Here is a 23,303-nt window from a genome sequence, read left to right as displayed (position 1 = left end):
GCCAGTGTTGAGATTGGAATCCTGGGCTCCCAGCTCTGGGGGCCTGCGCAGAGGACCCTCAGAAGCCCTGATTCGGTGCTTGGGAAGACATCACCAAGAGAATCTCCCAGCCCTACCACTGTTGCTGGAGTCATTCCTGGGCATGAATTGTGTATACTGAGGTGTCTCATAAGATTTTTATGAAGAATATTGGCTGGTAATAAAGCCACACCTCACCTGTACATGGAAGCCAACACCTCACCTGTACCCACATGCCACGTTATTTGACCCAGGACACCCAGCTAGTGGAGGGACAGTATATTTTAATTTTTTACATCCTCCATTATCCTCATGTAGTAACTAACTCAAAACAGAAAGCTATTCAGTGTTTTCACTGACTGTTCATTTTAATTGTTATCAATGACTGAATCTAAATATAAACCAAACAACTCTGAAGACAAAAATTAGATAATAAAGTTACTTTCATCTGTGACCCACAATTTGATACAATAATTGAGTTTAATTTATTAGGTTCTTGAGAAGACAGCTCTAATAGAGCTGAAGGGTTTTTGCCCGTAACTATTCCGAGAAATGAAGCCAGAATGACAGTCTTGGTTATAGTGGAGGGGAGGAGATGGAGTTTGTTAAAAAGCCTTATTAGGAAATAATCATTAAACAGTCATGTTATAAAAAGTCAAGCCATACACATAAATCAACAGTCATGTTATAAAAAGTCAAGCCATACACACAAATCAGAAGTCCTTCCAAGTATTCTCATCCAATCCTTTTCCACAACCAGTTCCACCACGAAGTTATGATATTCTGCCAGACTCCTTCAAGGACTTTGTGAACATATGCATGTGTACATAGAAATGTATAAACTAGTCATTTTTACATACTCATTTCAGTGCACAAAATGCAAATGTGACTGGAAAATGAACCATGCTTATATCTCTATCAGCGTGATATATAATAGGAACAAAATAAAACCGTCACACTGTGGAGAAGTGCAGAAGTAAATGATTACTTGAAATTTTGGTAACATTGAACAAATTAGGCACAGTATTTCACGTTGTCTAAACACTCATTAACATAATTTTCAAAACTAAAATGGATTCAGGGACAAATATTCAGGGGATTATTTATTTCTTATTTCACAGAATAAAATGCTTAACAGAAGTTATCAGTATATTTGGCCAAGTGTTCAATGAGAGGTGTGCATTATACACAAGTGTATTAATATGAAATCTTGTACATGGCAAATTTAGGATTATATAATTAAAAACATCCAAACATCCGATTATGGATCTAAACACATTGAAACCACTTGAGGGCATAGTTCATACAAGTATTTCTTCTGCTTTGAATTTCAATTATCTTGAGTTCTCATTACAGAGCATTGGTGGGAGTTTCTTTTGTAAATTACTCAAAGTTATTGATGGGCTTTGTGAATCCCATTTGTTTTATGAAAAAAATATTTTATCTATAGTTAATTTTCAGTGAGAATAGAGTATAGTTATAACATGATTTAAAATGTTTCTATTGTATAATTATTGGCTAACAGCAGATTATTTAAGGAAGTTAACATTGTTGTACTTCAGACCTTCGGTTATTACAAGGTGCTACTAGAATTTCCAAAATGTGTGCCACAAGATAAGTTATGACATTACACTTATAAACCTCCAACATTTAAACACCTACCTTCTCTTTCCTTCTTCTTCATAATGTCAAAGTAGCTGAATTTTGATTTTGACCAAGTAATCTCATTTTCCTTTAGTGATTTAAAGAAGTCATAAAATCAACCTCATTTTTTTGTTATCACATCACTTTCATCCATATTAATTTTAAAAAAGAATGAGTTTTGTTTTAAAGTAAGTTTTGCCTTTTTTCTGGTCAGTAATGTACATGTTAAATTTCAAGATTTGCAGTATTTCATGTCCAAATTAAAAGTTAAGAGATTCATTTCATGCTATTCCATTAATGATGATTTTTTTTCTTAAAGCTATCTACGAGCAGTCATGTGAAGCCTATAAGCACAGAGGAAATACTTCAGGGTTTTACTATATAGATTCAGATGGAAGTGGTCCCCTGGAACCATTTCTTCTATATTGCAATATGACTGGTGAGTTAATCAGCTTTTATTTTATAGTTAAATTTGCATACATGTTTTAAATAGGCAAAATTAAAATGAAATAAGCAGAATGTTGACCTAATTTGCAACTTGATTAAAATGTGTATTGTTCCTTTGAAAAACTGAACATAAGTCTTAAAAAAATAATTAAATGGTAATGATTTTAAACGTCTTTTAATGCATGTGGCATCTGTGTAAAACATCTAATAATAAATGTTTCCAATTATGTCCCCAAACAAAAAGTATAGACTATTTCTGGGAGAAGATTGATACATGTAAAAGCTTTGAAGAATATTTACTTTTTAAATGTACGTAAGCATAGAGTTTACGTCTTCTTGTATTCTTACATAAATTTACATAGAAATTAATAAACATGGAAATATGTTTGATTAAATTCAACATTCATCCATAATTTAAAACACTGAACAAATTACCAATAGAAGGAAGTTTCCTTATTTTGATAAAGACCAGAAAACTTTACACCATATATTAGTTTATAGTGGAATTTGAAAGTTTTTCCCGTTACCAGCATTAATACCATTCTCGTCACCATTGTATTGGAGGTCCTAGACAGTGCAATAAAGCAAGAGAAAAAAATGAAAAATATAAATATTGGGGGAAAAAAGACTAAGATTCTCACTATTCATAGATAATCAGGTTATGTATTAAAATACTCTAAACAATTTACAGATAAACTATTAGGATTGTCATTGAACAACAAACATAAAGTTAATTTTATTTTTGTATATCAGCTATAAAAATTAGAAAATAAACTTTTAGGAGATCATATTTTCAATAGCATAAAAAACCTCAAATACATGGTAGTAAATCTAATGAAAGATGTACAAGGTTTCTACACAGATAATTATAAAACGCCCTTTAGATGAACTAATATCCTAAATAAATGGAGAAATATAAAATGTTCATTGGTCACGCCTGTAATCCCAGCACTTTGGGAGGGAGGCTGAGGTGGGCAGATCATGAGGTTAAGAGATTGAGACCATCCTGGCCAACATGGTGAAATCTCGTCTCTACTAAAAATACAAAAATTAGCTGGGCATGGTGGCACGCGCTTGCAGTCCCAGCCACTCAGGAGGCTGAGGCAAGAAAATTACTTGAACCTGGGAGGTGGAGGTTGCATTGAGCCGAGATTGTGCCACTGCACTTAAGCCTGGTGACAGAAAAAAAAAATGTTCATTGATTAGAAGACTCAATATTGTGTAATATCACTTCTTCCAAACTAGATATTCATTCAGTGCAAACCTAAATTAAAACTCAAGCAGGGTGTTTGTTCGTAGGTTGGTGCGATTATTTTGGTGAAAATCAACAAGCATATTCTAAAATTCATGAGTAAATATGAAGAGGCAAGACGAAGCAGGTCAATTGGTCTTGAAGAACAAATTTGAAGGATTCAACTCTACTAGATATAGGCATTATACTGATAGGCTCTTTAAAGCTGTATACAGCTGTCACAAAAAGAAACGAATAAACCAATAAAAACAAAATAGAGAATTTATAAACAGACTTACTCATATATGGATAATTGATTTATTGCCAAGGTGGCATTGATATGTAATGAAGGAAAGTTGGTCTTTTCAACCAGTAGTACTGATGGAATTTGTATGTAAATGTCAGTAAAAGGGGTATTGATCTCTTCCTCATCAAACACACACACAAGATAGATTCTAGATGAACTGTACTGTCCAACATGGTAGCCACTAGCAAGTGCCTATTTAAATTCTAATTTAATTAAAATTAATTACAAAACAAAATGACTGCATTTAAAAAATTTAAACTTAAATTTAAAAATTTAACTAAAATAGGATTAAATTACAGCCGGGTGCAGTGGCTCACACCTGTAATCCCAGCACTTTGGGAAGCCAAGGCGGGGGCATCATTTGAGCCCAGGAGTTCAAGCCCAGGCTGGGTAACATAGTGAGACCCCATCTCTATTTTTCTATTCTTAAGTTTACTTCGTCAGTCGCACTGGCTGCATTGTAACTGCTTAATAGCCTCCCAGGGCTAGTATGGAATGTATCATTGTAGATGTAAAACCTTATCATTTGCTGAAAGTTACATTGAACAGTGTTAGAAGTCAGTATTTTATGGAGCAAAACCAAAGGAAAAGGGCAATATTATTATACATTGAGGCAGAGGGTGTTGCTTAACACATTTGGTGCTTAAAATCGGAGAACATATCTTTCAGGCAGAGGAAACACAAAGTACCAAGTTCTGAGACAGATGATCTTACCACATGTGTTCAGAAAACAGCAACAAAGCTAGGATAGCAGGAGTATGGTGAGTTAGTGGGGAGTAGGAAGAGAGGAGAGAGGCAAGTTGGGTGGGGAGGGGAAGAGTATGGGCTTCATGACTATGTTGTCAGACATTTGGTTTTTTACTCTGAAATGAGATGAGAAGACACTGAGGAGTTTTAAGAAACAGTGGGATGCAATCTGACTTCCTTTAGTTGGATTGCAACTGTTCCTGGGTTGGGGAATGCTTCTTCAGGAGCATGGGTGGAAAGGAGTGAGGAGACCATGCATATTGTATTTTATAAGAGTTGGGAGACCATTTCAAGTAATGCGAAAATGCAGGACTGATTGTACCAGATAATAGCACTGTAGATGGAGGAAAGGTGTTGGATTTTTCTCTTTGCATACCTATGAGGTGTGAGAAAACAAAAAGCCAAAAATAACGACACAGTTTTTGCCCTGGGTAACTGAGTGTTTGAATTGTCATTGTTTAAGATGTGATCAGAAAAGGTTTAAGGTGAAAGATCATAAGCTCTGTTTTACACATTTTTTTTTCAGTTTAAGATGTCTGTTTTTCCACGTTCAAACAAGATTCTGAGCAGGCATTTGAATATGGGAGCAACCGCTTCTTTATACTAATGAATGTTTCGTTCTAAAAACTGCAGGTGGTGGCAAACTCTGTGCCAACACATATTTTGGCAGAAATTGCTATAAATTTGTGTCTTCAAAGGTTTTTCATTTAACACAACTTGGTAGCTTCCATTTGTCTCACAACCATTGAGGACATTGCTCCATACACCAAAACAGCCCAGAACAAATGGTCGTTCCTGCATATGTGTCTTCTCAATGAAGCTCTCCTGCCTGTACAGTACGAATGCCCAGACAGCACTGCAGGTGGTTCTCATCCAGTGCAACCACTGAGTTGGGCCAATGGAAATAATATCATCATGGATCTTCCAAATGATTCTTATGTGTACTTAGGTTTGGGAATCACTGTTTTAGACTTCGTGGTTCTCAAACTTTAGTATGCACTGGCAACTCTGGTATGTGAGAATTAAACATAACAAATGAGAGAGGGCTTTACAGAGGAAAAAAAAGAGAAGACTTTACAAGTGTAAGATACGAATTCCAGTGCCAAAATGTTTTATTATTTTTTTTTTTTCCAGCTTGGATAGGTTGGATTGTGAGTGAGATTTATGTAACCATCCACCACTACAAACCTGTAAATTCTACGTTCCCATAAATGCATCCGGAGCTATACACATACACGTGTTATAGGAAGTTTCATTCTGAAATTAGACAGCAGTAGGTTGATAAATATCTTTAGTCTTTGAAGCTTTAAGAAGCACGCATACACACACACACACACACACACCATCCATTCTCATTGTTTGCAGTCATTATGTTCCGTAAAGTAACCAGGAACACTGGATTGGAAAACACTGAACAAATTACTCCTGGGGGGAAGCACCGTAAGATTAGTTTCCTGCAAGCCTCTGGTCACAACGGTCTCATCCACCAATCAATACATAATCTTGTTTTATGTGTGTTTCAGGTTAAAGACACCTTATTTAATACATACTGTTGATTCATTAGCATTGAGCTCATGGCCAAGAGCACTTTAGCTCACGCCTGAGCAAAGCTTATCTAACATACGTGTTTTCTTTCCAAGGCTCACTGCATGCAGCCTCCTGTGCTTGGGAACACTCGACAACCTTTCTGGGAGTGGGGGTCATTTTAAACAGCAAAATCACCAACCAGTAGCACAAAAATGCAAAAAATGTGGCACTTAATAGACTACAAATGAGACATTTGTTTATAGTATGAGAGCTGAAACAAGAAAACAGTGTTTCCTTGTTCAGGTCTAACGGGGTATGTGAATGTCAGGCAGGCCAAATTTTTGCAGCTCTGTATGTGTTCACAAATGACGGTGAAAGCATTGGAGTTACAAATAAATTTTAGCAAGCAGGCAAATTCACAAATAACGAGAATCTGTGTGTAGTGAGTATCTATTATATATCTATATCTTATGTTTATTATGGGTAATAATTTAGTAATTTATAGGCCATATGTATTTTTATTATCTAAAAGATAATGAAATTATCAATTTTATCTTATTGAATGTATTGTTTAAATTAAATCAACATTTACTTTTTTATATTATGTAGCAAATTAATGAACCTTATTATAGAAGATATATCTTTGATAAATTATTTGGGGAAAAATTGTAGTTAAGACTAAACAATCCTCAGAGACCTGAAGAGTGTGTATGTGTGTGTGTGGAGAGAGAGAGAGAGAACAAATTCCATGTTTTAGGAGCTTAGGTTTTGAAATGAGGTCAGATGGGTCATAGATCCCAAAGAGGAGAGAAATGAAAGAAAAAAAAAAGACTGGAGTCACTGGAAGTATGCAGAGATTGAAGGTGCTTCATTCAGCAAGATTATTTAAAAGTATTGATGAAAAAGAGGACATTCAGAAAGTTTAAAGCCACGTGGATAGCAAGATGTTCAGAAACACAGATACCCAGAGACAGCTAAATGTCTCCAGTAGCTCTGGAATATTGGAACATATTCAAACAAAAGTGACAACCCCAGAGTATTGCAACCCAGTTAGAAATACATGTTACTACTTGAAACTTTCCTTATTGATCTGGTTTTGCAAATGAGGAAACCAAGAATGGGGGAGGTTAAGTGTAGGAAGTGTAGCTTGAAACTCTCCTTATTGATCTGGTTTTGCAAATAAGGAAACCAAGGCTCAGGGAGGTTAAGTGTAGCAGGGTGAAAATATTGGTAGGAATAGATCAAGCACTGGTCTCTTTTCTCATCGCCTGAAAGTTTTTCCACTAGGAAGGGTTACCTTCTATCAATGTTTCATTGCTTGCAACCAATAACATATCTTCTAGTTACATAGATCAGGTATAATGACTGCTGAAAATAAGACAAAATGCTGAATCACCAACATGCAAATATGTGTCTTGTTAAAAAATCCAGTTATTAGTCTAGAACTAGTGTCAAATGATTCCACATGTATTAAAATACCTCTAAGCATTATAAGCTAAAATACACACAAAATATCTCTATTTTGAATGGATAATTTCTTAAACGATGTTAAAAGCTGAAATTTCTTTGTAAACAGTTTTCCAAACATAATTTAAAAATAATTAGTTAGAATAAGGTGAATCCCAGGGGCTGTCCCTATTGCTTTTTCTTTTCTTTTCTTTTTTTCTTTGAGACCAAGTTTCATTCTTGTTGCCCAGGCTGGAGTGCAATGGCTCAATCTCGGCTCATCTAAATCTTCTCCTCCCAGGTTCAAGCATTTCTCCCGCCTCAGCCTCCCGAGTAGCTGGGATTACAGGCATGCACCACCATGCCCAGCTAATTTTGTATTTTTCGTGGAGAGGGGGTTTCTCCATGGTGGTCAGGCTGGTCTCGAACTCCCGACCTCGGGTGATCCGCCTGCCTCAGCCTCTCAAATTGCTGGGATTGCAGGCATGAGCCACTGCGCCCAGCCTTCATTGCTTTTTCTATAATGAAATTGTTTTGTTTTCACGAAGTTTCTCGTTATCAAACATTGCAGTGTAAGGATGATTGTTCCAGAGGGGAGAAATTGATGAGTGCCAGAACAGAGACTTTCAGGTTCTTCTAAAAGTGAAAACTCTGTGGGTTAAACTCACCCCTTCTCATGGCCCCATTACCGAAATTCCTGGGTTTTGTTTCCCTGACTCAGTAAGTTTAGAACACAAGGCCTAGGTGTCTGCATTTTTAACAAGTGCCCCAGGTGATTCTGAGATAGGAGCTCCAGAGACCATTTCAGGAGAAAGCTGGAGAGCATAAGACTTACAATAGCATAATTATTTTTACTTTAGAGATTTCAATAATAAAGGCCTTCTTAACAGCTATGAGGGTTAATATGTAACTGTCCATTATTCAAATGCAGTCTAATTTACATCGAGCTTTGCTCCAGAAGGCTGGCTGTCTCCCCTCCTGTCTCCTCTGCTTTCCTTAAGACCGCACTTCCTACCTGCTCTTAGGGTCTTTATCGCATCTATCACCTTCAGCTATTCAGCATGAAGCAACACAAGCTTTGCAACTGTATTGCTTAAACAGCATGTTTTCTCTTTGCACTGTTATCACACTGAAAAATAGCAGCCAGCCTAAGGTAAATCAAGTTCTTAATTACTCAGTTGCTTTATTTACAAATATTGAAATCTCTTCAGGGAGAGACGTGAGTAGACCCAAACTACCATTCAATGTAGATTTTCTGCCTATTTCAGCTATCTCTTATTCATTTCCCTGTCTCCTTACCCTACCTCTCTTTTTGCATTTAGTAAAAGATAATTTGTAATAAAGTAAAATCATGATTCTCATACAGATATGAAAATAAAAGTTAAAAAGTTTTAAAGATTTTTAAAATGCATTATTAATGAAGAAATTGGAAAGATATTACAACCAGTTCAAAGGAGAATCCAAAGAAAAGACGTATCTACACATAAGGAACATGGAAACAAATGTGCATATGGAGGCAACACTGGATTCATCCATGGTGGAGGAGGGAAGTCACTAGAACCTCAACCAGGTAGAAGTTGCTTGTCTACAGACAAGACAATAATTATTTGTTGTAAGGAAACAGTGCCTTTACTTCTAGACAAAGACAAAAAAAAAAAAAAAAAAAATTCTGGCAACCTACGTTAAAGGATGATTAAATGCTTCTTGGAAGTTAGAGATAGTGAATTGCTCTGAAGAGATTTAAAGGCTTATCTCCCCCAGATGCATTTGCTTATTTTCTAAGAGTAATAAAAACCTAAGGACCTGTACCTTCTCTCCTCTAAAGAAAATTTGTGACATTCCAGAGCCAAAGTCTCTGTATCACTCTATGGAGGGAAGGAGGAGAGAGTGTGCCAGGCACCCTCTGTAAGTCCAAGCCTCATAATTTTGTGATCGTCCTCTTGTGGTACAACTCCCGTAGGCACAGCTCTATCTAGCACTCCCATCTGCAGGTGGGAAATTGAGGTATGAAGGATTGATGCTGATGAGATTCTCTATGAGCGAATGGTCCCTGATTCGGAGGTCCTCTGTGTCTGTTAGTATAGATTAGACAGGTAGGTAGGTAGTAGATAGATCAATAAACAGATAGATATAATCTGTGTATTGGCAAGATAACTCCTTAACTTGCAAGTAGGGTAACATCTCAGGGCCCGTCACAGTTTCAGATTTCACATGATTTAGCAATTCTATTAGTTATCTACAATTTATAGAATTATGTAGCAGCTCAAAGCAACAAACACGTCAGAGCCACCACAGCATCTGAATCAGATAACCTAGGAGGTTGTGCTCTAATCTAAACAACGCATTGTTTTTATTCATTCATTTGTTTATTCCCTCGTTTCTTCAACAAATGTCTTCTGCATTTTGTATCAAGCCTTGTGATATGTGCTGGAGATACGATTGTTACCAGATCAGCAACTTTTGCTATTCTCATAGAGCTTGCAGACTGGTAGGAAAGACCAATAAAGTCAACCACAAAGTATTGAATTACAAATTGTGATGAAGTCCATGTCTTTTACCACTCTTATCCCTAAATAGGCGTTTGTAGAAACTTCAGATCACTCATTCATGTCTGAAAGAACAGTAAAGAGGCTCTAATTTGAGACTTTTCAGAGATTTCCAGATTAATGAAGGACATGAGGTTTGGAACCTGGCTTTTAAGGCACCTATCTCCGTTGCTCAAAATCTATTGTGACAATTTCATTGTGTCTGCTCTGCCCTGAACATCTAGATGGCCTGATAAGTGTGGCGTCTGTTTAACATCACACCTTGTAGTGCTTTTTATTAGAGAATAAAATCACTTACAGGGACTATCATAATATTGAAATATTTTAGAATTTCAAAAGGAAACGTTTTTATGAGCTACTCTTTAATGGTTGCCATGCACTATGGCCTTGAATCTCTTGAAGCATCTTTAAATACCTTTAGAATCAGGTGTTAATTGTGACCCAGTGGATGCTAAACTACTGGGAAGACTCACTCAGTGTGATCCAGAAGGGAAAGAGACAAAGGCTTCAAGCAGGTATATTGTCCACCTCTCTTGGTAGCTAGCTGCTTCTTGCGTGCCATTGATTTACCACAAGAAAAGGTGAATAGTTTTTTTGAACAAAAGAAACAGAGTCCAACAGTGGCTAGGCTGTCAGATTTGTCTAGTTAATAATAACCTTAAACTTCCAATAGCCAAGGTTGAGTTGGCTGAAATTACAGAATTTCAGACCTGGTTCTCTGAATTTAATTTCCAAATTTGGAAATGGAGGCTCAGATTTTACCTGACTTTCCTAAGGGCACAAGATCTATGCCAGATCTGCAAGTCAGATCTCTTAATTGACTTCGACATTATACTGCTGGCCACCCGTAATTTCATTGGCTGGTAGATTAAGTTCTGTTTGAGAGCATTCTACTGTTGAAGAGTGAACTGAAATGCAAGGGGGAAAGACAAAAATAACAGCTATTGTTTTGCAGAAAAATAATAATCTACACGTGGAAGGCAATAATTCTGTGACATTAGTCCAGCCTCATTTAGCCTGCTTCTCTAATCCAAACTCCGATGACTGGGAAAGGAATGGAAATGAAATTTTCAAAGTACACCTCCTTGTTTGGATTGTTGATCCATGTGAATGTCTTAGCTAAAAAGAGAGGAGAAAGTTTTGCCTACTATTACTATTTTTCTCCGATTTCGGATATTCCTCTGTATTACAGAAGAGTTATGTGACTTAACAGCACATATGTAGTAGAGTTTTGACAACTTTCACTGTTTTTTGTCTACTAAATCAGAGGCTTTTTGATTTATCTGTTCTTCTGTCTGCATATATCACAGAAAATATAGTATAAAGTCTATTGCCGGTAAAGTTGAAGGGCAGATATCATATGCCTATCATCGGTTACAAACATTGTGAGATTTTTATTTCATCTAAGAAATTTTGGTAATCAATATGATGGAAATGTTTACAGACATTCAGGCACCAATAGTGATAACTCTAGTAGATACTCAAAGATATTTTACTTTTGTGTTAGTTGAGATGCCGTGTCAGATGCACTGAATTCAAAAGAGTAACTTCCTATTGAACTGCCTAACTGTCGAGATCACATGATATCAAAATGAGTATTTCAAATTTAATTTTAAAAAGATGCACACTCATAATTTTTTTTTGTTTTCATTATTATACTTTAGGTTTTAGGGTACATGTGCACAATGTGCAGGTTTGTTACATATGTATCCGTGTGCCCTGATGATTTCCTGCACCCATTAACTCGTCATTTAGCATTAGGTTTACCTCCTAATGCTATCCCTCCCCCCTCTCCTAACCCCACAACAGTCCCCGGAGTGTGATGTTCCCCTTCCTGTGTCCATGAGTTCTCATTGTTCAATTCCCACCTATGAGTGAGAACATGCGGTGTTTGGTTTTTTGTCCTTGTGATAGTTTACTGAGAATGATGTTTTCCAATTTCATCCATGTCCCTACAAAGGACATGAACTCATCATTTTTTATGGCTGCATAGTATTCCATCGTGTATATGTGCCACATTTTCTTAATCCAGTCTATCGCTGTTGGACATTTGGGTTGGTTTCAACTCTTTGCTATTGTGAATAGTGCCGCAAGAAACATACGTGTGCATGTGTCTTTATAGCAGCATGATTTATAGTCCTTTGGGTATATACCCAGTAATGGGATGGCTGGGTCAAATGGTATTTCTAGTTCTAGATCCCTGAGGAATCGCCACACTGACTTCCACAATGGTTGAACTAGTTTACAGTCCCACCAACAGTGTAAAAGTGTTCCTATTTCTCCACATCCTCTCCAGCACCTGTTGTTTTCTGATTTTTTAATGATGGCCATTCTAACTGGTGTGAGATGGTATCTCACTGTGGTTTTGATTTGCATTTCTCTGATGGCCAGTGATGATGAACATTTCTTCATGTGTTTTTTGGCTGCATAAATGTCTTCTTTTGAGAAGTGTCTGTTCATGTCCTTTGCCCACTTTTTGATGGGGTTGTTTATTTTTTTCTTGTAAATTTGTTTGAGTTCATTGTAGATTCTGAATATTAGCCCTTTGTCAGATGAGTAGGTTGCAAAAATTTTCTCCCATTCTGTAGGTTGCCTGTTCACTCTGATGGTAGTTTCTTTTGCTGTGCAGAAGCTCTTTAGTTTAATTAGATCCCATTTGTCAATTTTGGCTTTTGTTGCCATTGCTTTTGGTGTTTTAGACATGAAGCAAAAATCCTCAATAAAATACTGGCAAACCGAATCCAGCAGCACATCAAAAAGCTTATCCACCATAATCAAGTGGGCTTCATCCCTGGGATGCAAGGCTGGTTCAACATACGCAAATCAATAAATGTAATCCAGCATATAAACAGAACCAAAGACAAAAACCACATGATTATCTCAATAGATGCAGAAAAGGCCTTTGACAAAATTCAACAACCCTTCATGCTAAAAACTCTCAATAAATTAGGTATTTATGGGACGTATCTCAAAATAATAAGAGCTATCTATGACAAACCCACAGCCAATATCATACTGAATGGGCAAAAACTGGAAGCATTCCCTCTGAAAACTGGCACAAGACAGGGATGCCCTCTCTCACCGCTCCTATTCAACATAGTGCTGGAAGTTCTGGCCAGGGCAATGAGGCAGGAGAAGGAAATAAAGGGTATTCAATTAGGAAAAGAGGAAGTGAAATTGTCCCTCTTTGCAGATGACATGATTGTATATCTAGAAAACCCCACTGTCTCAGCCCAAAATCTCCTTAAGCTGATTAGCAACTTCAGCAAAGTCTCAGGATACAGAATTAATGTACAAAAATCACAAGCATTCTTGTACACCAATCACAGACACACAGAGAGCCAAATCATGAGTGAAATCCCATTCACAATTGCTTCAAAGAGAAGAAAATACCTAGGAATCCAACTTACAAGGGATGTGAAGGACCTCTTCAAGGAGAACTACAAACCACTGCTCAATGAAATAAAAGAGGATACAAACAAATGGAAGAGCATTCCATGCTCATGGGTTGGAAGAATCAATATCGTGAAAATGGCCATACTGCCCAAGGTAATTTATAGATTCAATGCCATCCCCATCAAGCTACCAATGACTTTCTTCACAGAATTGGAAAAAACTACTTTAAAGTTCATATGGAACCAAAAAAGAGCCCGCGTCGCCAAGTCAATCCTAAGCCAAAAGAACAAAGCTGGAGGCATCACCCTACCTGACTTCAAACTATACTACAAGGCTACAGTAACCAAAACAGCATGGTACTGGTACCACAACAGAGACATAGATCAATGGAACAGAACAGAGCCCTCAGAAATGATGCTGCATATCTACAACTATCTGATCTTTGACAAACCTGACGAAAACAAGCAATGGGGAAAGGATTCCCTATTTAATAAATGGTGCTGGGAAAACTGGCTAGCCATATGTAGAAAGCTGCAACTGGATCCCTTCCTCACACCTTATACAAAAATTAATTCAAGATGGATTAAAGACTTAAATGTTAGACCTAAAACCATTAAAATCCTACAAGAAAGCCTAGGCAATACCATTCAGGACATAGGCGTGGGCACACTCATAATTAAATGTTGATTAAAGAGAGGTTTATAGAGGGCTGCAAAATTTCGACTTTACTGTTGCTGATACCATGAATAGTTGTTAAGAGTAGAAAAGGGGCTGCTTACCTTATGTAATATAAATTATTTCTTGAATTCTAATATGCACTTTTTTTCATATTGTGATATCACTGGATTTTGGGTGTGTTGATGAATAATGTTTTGTAGTTATAATAGGCAGCATTTTTTCCTTTCTTGTAGAGAAATAACATAATGATACATCTTTAAAAAGATGGAATATCAATTTCAATGAAATAAAATACATCACAAAAAATAATCAGATTTCCTAATATCTTTCATCATAAATATTGTGTGGCTAAATTATATGAAAATGTTAAATAAAATTACTGCAAATGCATGACAATAGTCTATATTTCAGGAAAAATAATCACTTACCATAACTTAAAAATTCCGAGAATCCATTTGTGTTGATTCTACCTCTCAGAGAAGTTTGATGACTAGAAAATTTTGACTCAGATAAAAGGTGATTTTGATTTTCTTTATTTATTTTAACTTTTGCAGACTAGTGATGGTCTCCTCTCTTTCTCCCCCCATTTCTGCATACAAGAAACTGCATGGACCATCATACAGCACAATGGCTCTGACTTAACAAGAGTCAGAAATACTAATCCAGAGAACCCATATGCTGGGTTTTTCGAGTATGTGGCCAGCATGGAGCAACTTCAGGCCGCTATTAACCGCGCGGAGCACTGTGAACAGGAGTTTACTTATTACTGCAAGAAGTCACGGCTGGTCAATAAGCAAGGTAAGTAAACCATGGTGTCTGTCTTGTTGCACACATCACATCATGCACTTAGTCAGTTAGCTCCTGAGGATTTTAATTCTGCAAAGTGGTGGCATCTAGCCACTGAGGGTATATGATCTCGCATACTTAGTAAACATGTCACAGTCTGGAAGTCACAAAGATGCTTCTGCCTGAAGAAAAGAACAAGGTCAATTTACACCGAGCTTTATTCAAAGCCTTGATTGCTTTTAAACTCTCTTCCTGGCCTTAATTGGATAACTGTACAGCAAAGGCCTCCTTCTGATACTCAGTGAATGCACAGTGTTTATCCCTGATAAAGGGCAAGTGACACATAAGGTTTATTTTATCATGGAAAACAGCTAATAAAAATACGACTTAGTTTTCTAAAAGTGAGTATTCTATGTGCCTCTTTCTCATGGATTGTTGACAGCCTCTGGATATAATTGAAAATTAGAAAAGGCTGCCAGAGACACAGTTGATTCACTAGTTTAAGGAGGAATCTGAAAACCATCTTAACTCTTTATTTGATTCTGCTGTGAATAACCAGTCTGCTCCTGAGTTCTGGTTTTGGTCTTATGTTTTCTTTCTTTAGGGCATCTTACTATGTCAGCGCCTCTATTTCCATCATATCTGCCTTAGAGCAGGCCTTAATGAGTTAATTCTTGAAGTCACTGCAAGACCTTTCCAACTGGCCTCCTAGCTTGTCATCTCCTCACATCTTCTAACCATCCAATGCAAAATCCAAAATATTACTCTCTGTGAAGAAAATTAACCTTTAAGAAATGCTGCTCCCACTTTTAAGAAACACAGTTCTTTATTATTATTATTATACTTTAAATTCTAGGGTATGTGTGCACAACGTGCAGGTTTGTTACATATGTATCCATGTGCCATGGTGGTGTGCTGCACCCATTAACTCATCATTTAACATTAGGTATGTCTCCTAATGCTATCCCTCCCCCCTCCCCCCACCCCACAACAGTCCCCGTTGTGTGATGTTCTCCTTCCTGTGTCCCTGTGTTCTCAGTGTTCAATTCCCACCCATCAGTGAGAACATGTGGTGTTTGTTTTTTTGTCTTTGTGATAGTTTGCTGAGAATGATGGTTTCCAGCTTCATCCATGTCCCTACAAAGGACATGAACTCATCCTTTTTTATGGCTGCATAGTATTCCATGGTGTATATGTGCCACATTTTCTTAATCCAATCTATCATTGTTGGACATTTGGGTTGGTTCCAAGTCTTTGCTATTGTGAACAGTGCCACAATAAACATACGTGTGCATGTGTCTTTATAGCAGCATCACTTATAGTCCTTTGGGTATATACCCAGTAATGGGATGGCTGGGTCAAATGGTATTTCTAGTTCTAGATCCCTGAGGAATCGCCACACCAACTTTCACAATGGTTGAATTAGTTTACCTTCCCACCAACAGTGTAACCCAATTCTATTTAAGAAGCTCTACTGCCTTTCTGTTGTTTGTCTGTCTGACACAACCTCTTCTGCTGGATCCTGGAATTGTGTTTTCTGTGTCCACCCTGCTTATACAACCCTCATGCCATCCTGCAACACATATTTTCTAGCAGTGGCATTGAGGTGTATTTTTCTTTACATATTAGATAAAATTCTAAGACATCTGTGCAATAATGCTGCTTCTTTCATGTTCACTCCTGCTTGTCCTAAGAAGGGCTGGAGTTCCAGATAGAATGACAAAAATTTAAAAAGAAATTTGTCTCGTATAGAAATAGCATATGTCATAGAGATCATGCAAAAATGCTGAACTGTTGTTCTGACGTTTCAACCCTGCATTTCCAATTAAGTCTCTATTCTCCACCCACTAAAAATCAGATTATTTTCTCCCCTGTGACTGACTGCCCCCTTGCCTTTCTTTTCCTCTTTCTCCTCCTCGTTTTCCTTTTTCAGAATGTTCTAATTTGGCCTCTACCCCTCCAATCCCATCTTTCTGGAACCCACAGAAAACTTACCTCCTCCTGAAACCTCAATTCTGTGTGCAAATGAGGATCAGACTATTGTAGTGCAAACAGCATAGGATTTGCAGCTGGAGGTGTGGGTGTGTTTCTCATTGGCTAGATGCATCTAGAACATAGATAGATGAAATCTTGATTCATGAAATGGACGAATGGTTAATGAATCTCAGTCCTTGTTTTCTTTTCTCCGAAATGGGGCCAATGATACCAGCCTCACAGGGGTACAGTGATGATTGGGTGGCATAGCACGTACAAAGTGCATGGCATAAGCCCCCCTCATTTCCAGCTCTCCAGGGCATTGTGGCCATAGTGAACATACACAGTTTAGTTTGTAATGGGTTGTTCATTGTTGCTGAATATTCATCTTAGAATTAAAAAAAAAAACAGTTAAGCAAATCTGGAAGGGTATTCTAAGAATAAGAATGGTAATTATGGAAGAGTAAATGAATGCTATGGAACAAAATGAACTCAGGTCATTTATGTGGAAAGGAGAGGTAAAAGGAGGTCATGCAGTATATGTCTTTCAGTGTTTGGCTTATTCTGTTTAGTATAATGCCTTTCATGTTCATCTATGTTGTCACAAATGGCAGGACTTCCCTCTACTTAAGGCTGAATGATAGCCCATTGTGGGGTGTGTGTGTGTGTGTGTGTGTGTGACACATTTTCTTTATCAATTCATCAATGGACACTTAGGTTTTTCTATATCTTGGCTATTGTGAATAAAGCCACAATGAACACAGGAGTGAAAACATCTCTTCAAGAGACTGCAGGATGTTATGCTGAGTGAAATAAGCCAGACACAGAAAGACAAATGCTTCATGATCCCACTGATACATGAAATCTAAAAAAGTTGTTGAACTCATAGAAACAGTAAAAGAGTGATTTCTAGGGAAGGGAGTTGGTGTGGAAATGTTGGTCAAAGGGTACAAATTTGTAGCTGTAAGATGAATACATTCTGGAGACGTAGTATACAGAATGATTACCATAGTTAACAGCAATGTATTGTATACTTGAAATCTGCTAAGAGAGTCGATTTTGGTATTCTCACCATAAAAATATAAAGTGGCTATGTGAAGTGGTGTCTATGTTAATTAGTGTGATTGTGGTAATCACTTCACAGTGTATAGCAAAACATTGCACACCTTAAATGTGTACAATTTTTGTCAATTTTACTGTAAAGCTGAAAAATAAAACATAAGAAAATACAAAAAGAAGGATGGTTATCAAAGTTGACAAAGAAGTCAAGCTGTAAGGGAACCAGAAAGCAAAATCTCTGAGGGACTGGTGGGCAAACACGACACAGAGTAAAGGGGCTTGATGTGGTTTGGCTGTGTCCCCACCCAAATCTCACCTTGAATTGTAATAATCCTCACGTATCAAGGGCGGGGCCAGGTGGAGATAATTGAATCATGGGGACAGTTTCCCCCACACTGTTCTCATGGCAGTGAGTAAGTCTCATGAGATCTTATGGTTTTATACATGGGAGTTCCCCTGCACAAGCTCTCTTGCTTGCCCCCGTGTAAGACGTGACTTTGCTCTTCCTTGCCTTCTGCCATGATTGTGAGACCTCCCCAGCTGTGTGGAACTATGAGTCCATCAAACCTCTTTTCTTTATAAATTACCCAGTCTCAGGTATGTCTTTATTAGCAGCATGAAGACAGACTAATACAGGGGTTGACACAGAATGTGAAGGAATCCCCACCTTTAAGGCCAGTTGTGCCTGCACACTTTTTTGTTTTTAATGCTTCCCTGGTGTTTCAGGCTCAATAACCAATTTTAGAAAGTCAACTCCAGAAAAGCATGGAAGAGGGGATTCAGAAAGGTGTGGAACATGACTAAATACAGGAATTTTTCTCAGGTTGGTGACCTCATTATTCGTGTGGAATAGGTTTGAGGTGGAGAGAGTTAAAAGAGACAGAACAATTGGATTCTGAGGTCACAATAAGAAATATAATGGGGTAGAACGGGAAGCCGTTTTCCGACAAGCTATATTTAGAGTTTCAGATCTTGGTGATTTAGTGTCAAGTGATAATGATGCCATATGTGAATGAATAAAGTGAAATGTGTGTGAAAATATGTTTTCTGCTGCTGAGGATCTGTGACTCAGCACAAAGGAAAGGTGATCAATGGGAATGCTCAAGTCATTTAGGATATTAATTATGGGAGGTGGAATGTTCTACTATATCCACGGGTATTTTTTACCTTTAATTTTTATTTCTCAGGATTTTAAAAATTCATTCCTTTACTTATTTAAATTCCTTAGTACGTTTTTTTTAAAAGTCTTGGATTGAACCAAAGTCTGATACCTTAAAAAAATTCAGTGATTTGTATTTTATAGGGAAGACACGAAATTTAGATGTGGGAATATGGTTCAGTATTTAAGAATAACTATTTTTCTTTTTAATCTATGAAAACATAATGTTTTAAGCAGTATATTGAAATATATTTATTATGTATTTCAAGCAATTTTCACCTTCTGGTGAAGGGCTAATCATGTAATTAAAAAATGAAGATTCTTCATATTAATGCATTTATGCATAACACAGCTTCTAATAACTCTTTGCTGGTTTTTTGTTTTTGTTTTTGTTTTGACGTGGCCAGACTGGCATGTATAGTAACCCTGGGAGAGAGGTTGTCAGCATTAGCACAGGGGCTATCTAATAGTAAGTTAAAATGGGCATTGGCATTTATAAGCAAGGGATAAATTAGTAAAAATCCCAGATTCTCAGTAGGGCTAATGGTGACAACTTAAAGGTTTGAAAGTCAACAGAAAAATGATCAAGTATCTTTGAGAAACTGACTGATTCTATGTTGCTTACATTCTTCTCATGCCCTGATTCTTAGATGACTACAATTTTTCCTCCATACTTTTTTTTTTTCCATGATAGATTGGCTGCATGCTTCACATCCTTCTCTGAAAATCCTTGCCTAGATGTTCTGTCTGTTCCTTGCTGTAGCTCCTTGGCATCATGTTTAGTCTCAACTCTGAGAAGGAGCTGGTAGCTGAACATTTATCGTAGGAAGAGATGCATTTGGCTAAGGGAAACTTCTGTTGAGTGTAATATTCGCTTCCAGCATGAAGATTTTTCAGTGTTATTTCTGTAGTCTTCAAATAAATAGCCAAGACATTAAATGGAAGATAAAACATATACTTCCAAATAAATCTTAAATCATGACAAGGGAGTGCCAAATCATGCCGAATGTTTTTTAACAGCTAGGATATTTTTAGAGAATAAATTTATTGAGATAAATCAGGGACTTTACATAACATTCCATAATGCTTTAGTGGGCATTTCATGATTTCAAATCAATTTTGCTTTGGTATGTTAATTACTATGATTTATATTTTGATGCTAACTTGTTTCAAAATTATTTTTAAAGAAATTGCATATGTGAGCTGCTCTCAATCCATTTTTTACTATCATGCCTAAATTAAATAGGAACTGCTGGTTTATTTTCTACCCAAGAACAAATTTTATTGGTCATTTAAGCCTAAATAATAACTTTTTTATTAAAAAAGTTTTCTTAAGGAAATGCCAGCAATTATACTGTTTTGCATATCCTTAAATCAGTCTTTCTCCTTTTCTCCTTTTATTCTTTTTAATGATTTTGGAAGAAAAGGAATTATACTGGGAGAGAAGGTGGTGGAACATAAAACAGATGTCACATTTTTCACGTTTTTCTTTCAGATGGAACCCCTCTGAGTTGGTGGGTCGGAAGAACCAATGAAACACAAACCTACTGGGGAGGTTCTTCGCCCGATCTTCAAAAATGTGCTTGTGGATTAGAGGGAAACTGCATTGATTCTCAGTATTACTGCAATTGTGATGCTGACCGGAATGAATGGTGATTTCCATATGATTTCTTTATGCAAGAAAAAGTTCATTTAAAAAAATTAATCACTCAAAGTATGTATAGCTAGCCAGATACTGAACAAGTTAGTGCAATGAAGTAATTAAATAAAGGTATATTTTAATGAAACATGGTATAGTCAATGTAATCCTTAGTATTAAGTCAATGCCTTTTTGAGTTATTTTCTGTAATGGATCATAAGTCATGTACATTTTAATTTTATAATCAAACAGAGACACCTGTTACATGGGGAATTAATTATTATTCCTTTAAAAACTTTATGTAAGTAGATATTCTATTATCTTAAAAATATGTTTACAGCCAAAGCACATTTCTTCAATAATCTACCTACAAAAGCTTTAAAATTATCAACTTAGAATTTACTACAATTATTTTAACATGTGATTGTTTTATATTTTTAAAAAGACAAATCATACCACAAAGAACTAATGTTCTGTGGATTATATTTTGAAAAAAGAGATCTGTAACATTTTAGGAATTTTAAAATCAAATTTAAAATATTCCTGTAAGCAGAAAAGAAGCTTATGCGTGTGTTCTTTATCTGAAAAGTTTAAAAAAGACCTTGGTAGTATTTGAGACTAGAGTTGGCATGTATACTGCTCTTATTTATTATTTGTAAAGTGAAAATATTTTAAATGTTTATATTTACATTTCAGCATAATGTATATATATGTTACATTGCTAAGCAACTAGAACTGTACAGAAGACTTATTTTTAACAAATATTCATAGTCAATCTGGATGTAATATGAGTGATTTTATTACAGAATGCACATTGATTACAGTGATAAATCTGTTAATTGAGGTCATAATTTGAATTAGACAATATTTCATTTATTTAGTTGGGAAACATCAAGATTATGTTGTGTGTGTGTGTGTGTGTGTGTGTGTGTGTGTGTATTTCTTTTAGAATTGCACTTTTAGTGTTACATGTTTGGTATGAAGAATATTGTCTGTCTTACTTAAACTCTCATTTTTCAAATTTCTACTCCCTTTGGAAGGCACCCTTTTCTTATCACTACCTTCACAAAAAAATACCTACACAGTAATACTGTATTTTAAAACGTAAATAAAATGCTAGTACTAATGCTTAACAACAATAAAAATTACCTAATCATCAATAACTCTCCAATGCCTCCGTAACAGAATGCTAATTAAAAATGACTTTTAAAAATAAGATTATAAAACTTCTCGTATTAAATTCCGCTAATGGTGAAGTAACTTGCATAGTGCTAACTCTTGTCAGATAATTGTTGTAAATCCAGGAAAACAATGTTATAAAAACAACTACTTGAAATAAGCAGGAAGTAACCAAATGTTGGCAGAAACTGCCCATGTGTTTACAGCAAAGACAATATCCCAGATATAGAGATAGGATTGAAAATTAGGCAAAATTCACACAGCCTCCACCTAATGAACTATCAAACCAAGCAATGGCAATTTATTGTAATAAGGCTGTGATTTAACTGCCTATGAAAACAAAAATGAAATCTTTAAAGAATAACAAAAGATTCTGGAATCTTTACAATGTATCCATGATATCCAGCATGTTATAACATTTACTGAATATTCAAAAAAGAGTAAATTTTCATCTAAAGTCAAGAAATTAAGAGCAATAATCACAAACCAACCTTGGGGTACTGATGTTTGAACTGGCAGAAAGAAACTTTACAGCAACTATTATAAAAATATTTGAAGACTTAAAGGTAAAAATAATCACAATGTATAAACAAAGGGTATTTTAAGCAGATAAGTGAGAACTATAATATGAAACCAAATGTAAATTTTAGAATAGAAAAGAGCATCTGAAATAACAAATTCTAATAGAAATTCTTCAGGCTAAAGAGAAATAATGGATGAAAACTCGGATCTTCAGGAAGAAGTGAAAAGCACTGGAAATTGCAAATATGTTTGTAAATATAAAAGCCAGTGTTTCAATTATTTTCTTAATTAAAAAATTAAATACACTGTTTACTTTTATTATAAAGTTTATAACATATGGATTTAAAATATATTACAACAATAGATAAAAGAACATGTGTGTGGAGGGGAGCCGTGTTAAATGAATTATGTCTTAGCAAGCTTCTGACATTTCACATTGTTAAAAAATATAATGTCTAAATAGACTGTGATAAATTAAGAATTTACTTTGTAATCTGTAAAGCAAACATTGAAATACAATAAATATAGCTAAAATGTGAATAAAGAAAATAAAATGAAATACAAAAAATATGGAATAAATCAAGAGGAGGCAGCAAAGGAAAACAGAAGTACAACAAATCATATGGGGGGCAGCCATAAAAAAGGATAAGTTCATGTCCTTTGTGCAGACATGAATGAAGCTGGAAACCATCATTCTCAGCAAAATAACACAGGAACAGAAAACCAAAAACCGCATGTTCTCACTCATAAGTGGGAGTTGAACAATGAGAACATATGGACACGGCGGGGAACATCACACACTGGGGCCTGCTGGGGAGTAGGGGGATAGCGGAGGGATAGCATTAGGAAAAATACCTAATGTAGATGATGGGTTGATGGGTGCAGCAAACCACCATGGCATGTGTATACCTGTGTAACAAACCTGCATGTTTTGCACATGTATCCTAGAACTTAAAGTACAGTAAAATAAAATGCTACAACATTTCAAAAAATAAAAA

General features: G+C 36.2%; 1 protein-coding gene across 5 annotated transcripts in view; it reads left to right on the top strand.

Annotated features, from left to right (window-relative positions):
* CNTNAP4 (contactin associated protein family member 4) overlaps positions 1-23,303 on the top strand; it is a 297,138-nt gene that overhangs the window by 200,331 nt on the left and 73,504 nt on the right. For all 5 annotated transcript variants that reach the window (XM_058440476.1, XM_032156379.2, XM_032156377.2 and 2 more), the window contains 3 exons: positions 1,982-2,101; positions 14,588-14,785; positions 20,461-20,617. In XM_058440476.1, the coding sequence (XP_058296459.1) occupies positions 1,982-2,101; positions 14,588-14,785; positions 20,461-20,617 (475 nt within the window). The remainder of the gene's footprint in view (positions 1-1,981; positions 2,102-14,587; positions 14,786-20,460; positions 20,618-23,303) is intronic.

Source organism: Hylobates moloch, unplaced genomic scaffold (assembly GCF_009828535.3).
Source record: "Hylobates moloch isolate HMO894 unplaced genomic scaffold, HMol_V3 SCAFFOLD_6, whole genome shotgun sequence".
Taxonomy (NCBI): domain Eukaryota; kingdom Metazoa; phylum Chordata; class Mammalia; order Primates; family Hylobatidae; genus Hylobates; species Hylobates moloch.
Note: the sequence above shows the minus strand (reverse complement) of the source record. Positions and strands in the feature narration are given on the sequence as shown.